Source organism: Phaethon aethereus (assembly GCF_964289735.1).
Source record: "Phaethon aethereus genome assembly, chromosome: 15".
NCBI lineage: Eukaryota > Metazoa > Chordata > Aves > Phaethontiformes > Phaethontidae > Phaethon > Phaethon aethereus.
This window is the reverse complement of record NC_138591.1, coordinates 18,786,221-18,794,533: the sequence shown is the minus strand read 5'-3', so window position 1 is coordinate 18,794,533 and position 8,313 is coordinate 18,786,221. Positions and strand designations below refer to the sequence as shown.

Here is an 8,313-nt window from a genome sequence, read left to right as displayed (position 1 = left end):
CGCACGGAGCAAGCGGCTAGAGAAGGGAGCGAGGCAGGCCGGTTATTCTCAACCCTACTGCTTTATTCAAGTAGCTCGTCCTACACAAGTACAAACACAACATGGCCCAAAAGGCTACAAAGTTATACAAAACAAAACAAAATCTTTATAGTATTGACTGTACAACAGGTGGTATATTCTTTGCCTTTCCCTATGTGAACCCCAGTTAATCCAGACAGCATCATGGCCTTGAGCCTCCCTCTCTGCCTTGCAGTTTTCGGGGGTTGACGCTTAGCCGCTAATTTGAGATTTGTGAAAGCAGAAGCACTCACACCGCTTCATTGGGAGGCTGTGTAGGAAGTTTGTACCAAAACCCTTTAAGAAAAGGTGAAAGAAATCACTTACGCGGACAGCTACAAACGAATTCTCAAGATTTCCAGCTTCTTTTCTAAAGTATCCTGTTCAGTGGGCTGGACCCTTGTTTCTGTGGTGATCACCTGGTGTATGTGTTACAGAAGAGCTTACTCTGCAGAAACCAATAATCTGTTTAGGAATTGGAATAAAGCGACAACTCAGTATTTAAGTCTCGGGCAGATGTGGACTCCAGCTGCTCTGAAAACTCCTGTGCTGGCACCCAGAGACCAAGTTAAATGCCTCCCTGTTTTATATACAGGGTTTCTGAAATAGCTCAAGATTTACATGCTTGTCTGTACAGCATGCTAAGCATTTAGAGATCACCAAGCAGCAGCCTGCTAACTGGAAAAAGAGGGGCTGTAACATCTTTCCTTCTGTTTATCTCAAAAGGATGTTTTTGCAGCCTTTAAAATCACAGCCATTTTTAAATAATTTCAATTCAATGCCAGGAAACTAGAAGCCCCACAGCAAAGGCTATCTACTGGCCGGGAACTGTTGCCCTCTCAGGTTGCCTTCACTGCCAGGATTAGGTTGCCTTAGGTTGCCTTCACTGCCACTCTCTCACTCCTCCTCACCCAGACCCATTATAAAAAAAAGGTACAATATTTAGTCTGACGGGATTTAAGTTAAAAAATAAAAAGCTGTCCAGTCTTTTTGCTTTATCGTGAGGAGTTTGAGCTGGAGCGGCTGCGGTGGCGCCTTCGTCCAGGAGATCTGGATCTTGATCGCCGCCGAACAGGTGATCTGCGCCTAGGAGACCGGGACCTGACAGAGAAGAAAGAGAAAGGGCAACAGGTTCCAGTAATTTGTCAGCTCATTTACCAGCTTTTCAAAAACACTTCCCCACCCCCCTCCAAAAAACCCTCACACACCACAGTTAAAGAGCTCCAGCAAAATACAGCCAGCACCAGAGAGGAAAAAGGCAACTCAAACATTGACTACACAGCAGGAATGTTCTGGCTACCCTCCCTCTGCTTCAGGAAGTCGAAAGAATGCTTAATAGCCAAAGAACAGAGAAGAATCTTGTCTTCTTCCTCAGGTAAAATAAGCTCAAGTTCATTCTACATCAGTTTCTCCCTCACCTGGAAGGTCAGCTTTGACTCCTGCAATACAGTGATATACAGAGAAAGGATTTATGTAAGACCTTTCAAACCACAGGGACATTTCTTAGAGGAAGTTTAACTCTAAAGAAATAGTTAAGCTTCAACCTCTTCAGTACTACAATCAATCTGTAGGGCCACCAGTATGACACCAAGGTTCCAGGCACAGAATATGAACAGAGCCTGAACAGGATAATAAAAGGTAGACTAGGGAAGAAAACAATGAGGAAGGAATGCCAAATCTATCATTTGCCAGACCTCAGCAGAAGGTAGGTTAAAAGGAGGACCAACAGGCCGTGATCTTGTGCCTCGTTAACTAGTTCTCATTTTCAAACATGTAGTTCAGAAATCAGCTGTTCAGAAATCAAGTGGCTCAAACAGAAGCCACTTTCACTAGTGACAGAAGTTTAAGGAGATTGCGAAGAGAGAGGATCCCACCTAGATGCTGAGGAATATGCCAAAAGACTTATTATCCGAGTACATTCAGGCAGCCCCAAGTCGCACAACAGGCGCATGCGTAGAATCATAAAATAGTTCGTGTTGGAAGGGACCTTTCAAGGCCATCTAGTCCAACCCCCTGCAATTAGCAGGGACATCTTCAACTCAAGCAGGTTGCTCAGAGCCCCGTCCAACCTGACCTGGGATGTTTCCAGGGATGGGGCATCGACCACCTCTCTGGGCAACCTGGGCCAGCGTCTCACCACCCTCACTGTGAAAAATTTCTTCCTTCCATCTAGACTAAACCTACTCTCTTTTAGTTTAAAACCATTACCCCTTGTCCAGTCACAACAGGCCCTGCTAAAAAGTCTGTCCACATCTTTCTCCTAAGCCCCCTCTCAGCCCTGGCAGCTGCAGGAAGGTCTCCCCGGAGCCTTCTCTGCTCCAGGCTGAGCCCCCCCAGCTCTCCCAGCCTGTCCTCCCAGCAGAGCTGTTCCAGCCCTCGGAGCGTCGCTGGGGCCTCCTCTGGCCCCGCTCCAGCAGGTCCATGTCTCTCCTGTGCCGAGGGCTCCAGAGCTGGATGCAGCACTGCAGGGGGGTCTCCCCAGAGCAGAGCAGAGGGGCAGAATCCCCTCCCTCGCCCTGCTAGCCACATGGCTTTGGGGGCAGCCCAGGACACGGTTGGCCTTTTGGGCTGCGAGCGCACACTGCCAGATCATGTCCAGCTTTTCACCCACCAGTACCCCCCAAGTCCTTCTCCATGGGGCTGCTCTCCAGCCTTTATCCCCCAGCCTGTGCTGATACTGGGGGTTGCCCGACCCAGGGGCAGGACCCTGCCCTTGGCCTTGTTGAACCTCATGAGGTTCACACAGGTCCATTCCTCAAGGTTGTCCAGGTCCCTCTGGATGGCATCACGTCCCTCGGGTGTGCCAACCGTACCACTCAGTCTGGTGTCATCTGCAAACCTGCTGAAGGTGCACTCGATCCCACTGTCTCTGTCATTGATGAAGATATTAAAGAGTAATGGTCCCAGCATGGACCCATGAGGGACTTCGCTCGTCACTGATCTCCATCTGGACATTGAGCCATTGACCACCACCCTCTGGATGCGACCGTCCAACCAATTCCTCATCCACCCAACAGTCCACCCATCAAATCCATCTCTCTCCAATTTAGAGAGAAGGATGTTGTGGGGGATCACATCAAAAGCCATACAGAAGTCCAGACAGACAACATCCAATGTCCTCACATGCATGTCAGCCCGCATCTTGGGATCAGCATACTCCACTCACCTGATGCAGAAAGACTGCTTTTTGGTCATGTACGCATTCATAGAAATAAGGGAGGGAGGTGCAAAGGCTTCAGGAATGCAAGAGGCTGGAGCAGGCTGCCAAAAGCATTCTGCCAGCCAGAAGCCCATTCCCACCTCACCTCGAAGCATTTACACAGAAGGGACTCCAGGGAACATCCTGGAAAGCATCTGACATTTCCAACAGACAGCATTCAGGGTGTAGACCAGAGCAGGTCACCCTGGCACTAAGGAATTAAGAAGTACAATCTAGGTTCAACTGATGCCCAAAAGCTGTTACTGTCATTTGGAGGGGAAAGCCAACTCCAACAGGATTAAATTGTCCCCATGCCAAGTCTTTCAGTGATAACCTGTTGTTACACTGAGAAGCAAATACAAATTGTCACAGCTCTCACCTTCTCCTCATGCGAGGGGGTGACCTGCGCCACATTGGTGGTGGTGGCAGCATCCTCCTGGGTGGGCTAAAGCGTCTGGGAGGCGGCCTAGGTCGTGGTGCCAGCACAGCTGTGGCAGTGATCTCCTGACCATCAATCTGGCCTTTTTCGGGAATCACAGAAACAGGAAAAAGTAAGTATTTTCCAACACTAAGATCTACACATCATAGAAGCTTTGGGTTGGAAGGGGTCTTTACAGTCGTCTAGTCCAACCCCCAATCACATTACTGCAACTCACAGCTTTGTCACAAGCAACTGAAGCGTGAATCAGCCTACACTCCTATTGCTACCACCTGCTCAGGGATCATTTTGACAAAATCCATACACATACTAGACTTCTTAATCTAATCCCATCAAACTGCAGTTCAGATGTTAGCCTGGAAAGATTAGAAAACTTAGATAATTTTATTAGTGTTTGTTTTGGAAAAAATATTTTTTAGTAGTTCTATGATTTTTTTGCACCTGTCCTGAACCACACAAAAGCCAAAGTCATCTGGGCTGAAAACAGTATTTCAGATCAGTTCCCCAAAGGCTTCCCCATCACTTCTAAGTCACTTTCAGATCAGACTCATCTGCTCCAATGATTTTTAAAAGCACCCAGCCTCCCTGCAGCATTTGATACCTACCTCCATCCATGTGCTTCAGGGCTTTCTCAGCATCGTCTGGGTTCTCAAACTCCACATAAGCATAACCTTTAGAGAGGTGCGGGTTTAGCCTGTCAACTGGCATGTCAATCATTTTAATCTTCCCGTAAGTGGAAAAAATTTCCATGATGTGATCCTGAGAGAAAGAGCAAGTCTTAAGGATATAGACCACACTTAGTGACCAGGCCTGGCTGGCGCAGAGCAGTAAATCCAAGCCATACACAGCACTAGATTAGCTTTTTAAATCAATGCTGTGACCAGGAAGAGCCATATTTCATTGGCCAGATGTGGAAAGGATTACCATTGCTTTCTCTATTGCTGTCTATTCAGTTCCTCCTCCGATTGTTCCAAACCTTCAGTTCTAGCAGCATTACTGCTGCATGTCAACATCGGCTACAAAAATGTAACTACTGTAAAAATCCTGTTGGGGACCTGAAAAAGGAACTTAGCTCCTTCAGCTGACAACTCTTAAGGTGCAACTGTTAATATTAAAAAAAAAAAAAAAAACACAAAAAAACATACACATCATTTTTTCAGCACCCTAAACCAAGACCTCTAAATTACATTCTAGCAAAGACAACTCAAGCCAGCTCAGCTCTCTTTGGATCCTTTATCAAGAACCTTCAGATATCCTTAATGCCTCCAAGGTAATTTCAGCTATTGTCGCAAATTCTACAGTTTTCTTCCTAGTAAGGCAAGATACAAGGTCTGTGATACTGACAAAGCAGACAGACCTCTTAAGCACTACACAGTCTCAAACGCCTGCACTGTATTTGACGCTGTAAAATCCTACCAAAATTTTCCTCACTGATAATTTGGACACAAAGCATGAATTTCCAACAGCAACACCCTGGCAGCACTCTAGCAACACAGAAGTTTTTGAGAGCTTTAAAGGAGCCACTTGCATTCCCTCACAGAAGATAGGCAAGCTTGCTATTACAGGGGAGCATGCCATTACCTTGGTCACGTTTCTAGTGAGCCTTCCAACATGCACTTTAGTAGGTCTGGGTGATGGGCTCCGCCTCTTCCGCTCCTTTTCATCTCTCTTGGGTGGCTTGGACCTGATTTTGACAACAGAAAATGTTCAGAGTTTTCAGGGAACATGCGAGACAAACCAAGAAACCAGTCATTATCACATGATAAAAAATACCATTTTTCTTGGGAGAGCATCTTTTTTCTTAAGTTACAGGTTAAGAAGTACTGGGGTGGTGATGAGGGTGTTCCACTTAGAAACACCTCAGGACTTGCATTTGCCTTGTCTGCTTTTGCTTTAGAACCTTCTGGAATTTGCGAGCCTTTTTTTGTGAGTTTTCAACTTTACTGCAACTAGGGTAACAAACATGAAATTTAGCAAACATTTCTATAAAGTTGTTGGCCACAGCTAAAGAATTTCCCAGTTGCTAAAACAAAAAACATTCTTTGCCTCAACAATTAGAGAGGCAAAATGAGGACATGAACACCAAAGCATGCCACAACCAGGAAAATTAATGGATCCAATGATTTGTATTTCTGTATCTTCTGTTCACTACAGAGGTCCAGAAATGTCACGGCTAAAAAAAAACTACTGAAGTAGCTGCAATCACAATTTCTTTGTAGTTTAAAAAAAAAAAAAACCACCCAAAAAACTTGAATGTAATTTTAACCTGTAAAAAACTCAGTCTGCACTTTTACATACTGCATTGCAAAACTCACATTTATGCTTCTTCCTAATCTTACTGTCCATAAATTGAGGGGTATACTAAAAAAAGCCACACTGGCTTCAGTAGATTCTTCAGTAGATTCGCTCAGCCTTCAGTACCTTACCTACTGAATTATCCAAAGGAAAAATTGTATGGACATTATTGATTCCTACCCTTACAGTAAAATGCTTCCTTTGCCCCCCTCCCTTTTTTTTTTTTAATGCATACGAATATACATATACACATGCATACACATATACACCATTTTCAGCCCTTACTTTTCTGTTAGCCTTTGATGTAATTTACAGGAACCAAAGAGCTTTACTCTCATCTAGGGCCCATATATTCCCACACTATTGGGGAACCGTTGATTAAAACTGCCTCTACAAAATATAGTGTGTAGAAATCACTCTTTAAAATGAGGTTCTAATCTCTTTTCCTGTAGGGCATATGTTTTGATTGCAAGCAAAAGAAGCACACCCATTCTAACAAAATCCAGATCTCCAAGTTACAGAGAGAGAAAATGGTCCTCAGGAAAAAAAATCTATTCTGATCACAATCTTGTGTTCTGCATGGAAATTAACCTGCCATCTGGTAATCCCTAGAAGAAAAATAAACCTCACTTGGAGCGGGAGCGTCTCCTGTTGTCATGTCTCCGTCGAGATGGACTTGGAGATCCAGAGGAGCTGCTGGAACTGGAACTGCGTGAGGTGCTGGAGCTCCCAGAGCGGCTTGAGGCAGAAGAGGAGCTAGAGCCACTGCTAGAACCAGTGCTGGAACTGGACCCTGAACTGGAAGTTGAGCTGGAACGGGATCTGTTTGGGGGGCAGGGGCGGGAAAGAAAAATGAGTAGAGTACCCAGAAAAAGAATGGCTGAAAAACTTCTGGTAACTATGGAGAGAGCAACTGTGAGTTAGCACAATGAAAACTGACGCTCCATAGCTCACTAGGCAGCCAAAGGAAATTCATACCTAAAAAATAAACCCCTTAAGTTAGACAAAACTGCATTGCGACTAACACAATGCAAGCTTTCAAGAAGTCCGTGACACAGGGAACAAAACCTACCAGAAATCAAGCTGGTGGTTTCTGAAAACACTGTAATTTGTTACTACCTGTAAAAGTAACTACCTGGTACTGCTGCTCCCGCTGGAAGCACTGCGTCTTTTGCGCGTCTTGTCTCGACCACGATCCTTTTCACCTGATTCCTTAGTGGCTGCTTTATCCTTGGACCGGTCCTTTGATTTATCTTCAGACCTATCCTTGCGCTTGGTTGGTGAGGGAGCCCTTCAAGAATAAGTTGCAGAAGATGCTGTTTAATATAGAAAAACACAAACAAAAACCCCACACCCAAACAAAGAACAGAACATCAACACACAACATTGAACTTCAAATGTAACTCAAGATCATTGTAACTGCAGAACTAAAGCATTAGGCAAGTTTGGACTTTTTAGAAAAAGGAAAATATTTTGCATTACAGAGCAGTTTTGAGGAAGACAGCTATAGCATACAGAAATTCTCACATACAGAAATTCACACAGAAAGAGGTACATTTCCAATTCCTCACCCTCACTGAGAGCACCCTAGTATCCTCTAACATCCCCAGTTTTGTTAAGCCTAGAAAATTCGGACAGAATGATTACCTAGTGTTGGATTTTTTATTATTTTCTTTGAGTCCTAGCAAACTCTTCTTTTTCAATCCTGATAACTCCATTTCCCCTTCGGAGGCGTCCAAAGCAGCACCGAATGGGCCTCACTTATCTCAAATCTCACTTCTAACTCCTTGATTCTGAGAATCGATCCCTAATCGAGTGCAATAAACTCCAAAGAACAGCCTAGTGACAAGATAAAAGGGTTTAGAAACAAGAAATTAACAGATAGGCATAAAACAACAAACCTGCTTTGCAATAATGGCAGCACACTGGGCATCAACCGACTTCTACAGAGTACTTCATTTACACATACTGGCACATAGCTGTTAACAGCCAACCTCTGTGCTGCCTCACACTGGCACCGTGTGCCTCATGTAAAAGTCTGTGTCCATGTTTAAAGCTATCATTTTGACATTCACAGAAGTACAAAGGACCTTAATTATCCAACCAAAAAAATGGCAGACAGAGGACATCCATTTTCTCTGCAAGATGTACATGCAGCTCATGCCTCTTGACAACGAGAGCCTTGTCTCCAGAGGAGTAAGCACTGGTTTCCTCCAAAGCCAGTTTGTGCCATATAGCGTGTATTTGTCAGGAAGAAAGGGTTGTTGAGAACAAAACCTCCCACTGAATTATGGCTGCTTTCAGCCTTAACAAGCTGCTTCCA

The 8,313-nt window shown here is 44.7% G+C and overlaps 1 protein-coding gene across 1 annotated transcript; it reads right to left on the bottom strand.

Annotated features, from left to right (window-relative positions):
* Positions 1 to 1,052: 1,052 nt before the first annotated feature.
* RNPS1 (RNA binding protein with serine rich domain 1) lies at positions 1,053 to 7,708 on the bottom strand (the record flags this gene model as incomplete). Its single annotated transcript, XM_082006667.1, has 7 exons — positions 1,053 to 1,158; positions 3,636 to 3,777; positions 4,301 to 4,454; positions 5,277 to 5,379; positions 6,621 to 6,812; positions 7,126 to 7,281; positions 7,638 to 7,708. The coding sequence occupies 7 exons, from the start codon at positions 7,706 to 7,708 to the stop codon at positions 1,053 to 1,055; spliced, it is 924 nt and encodes a 307-aa protein (XP_081862793.1).
* Between the last annotated feature and the right edge of the window lie 605 nt (positions 7,709 to 8,313).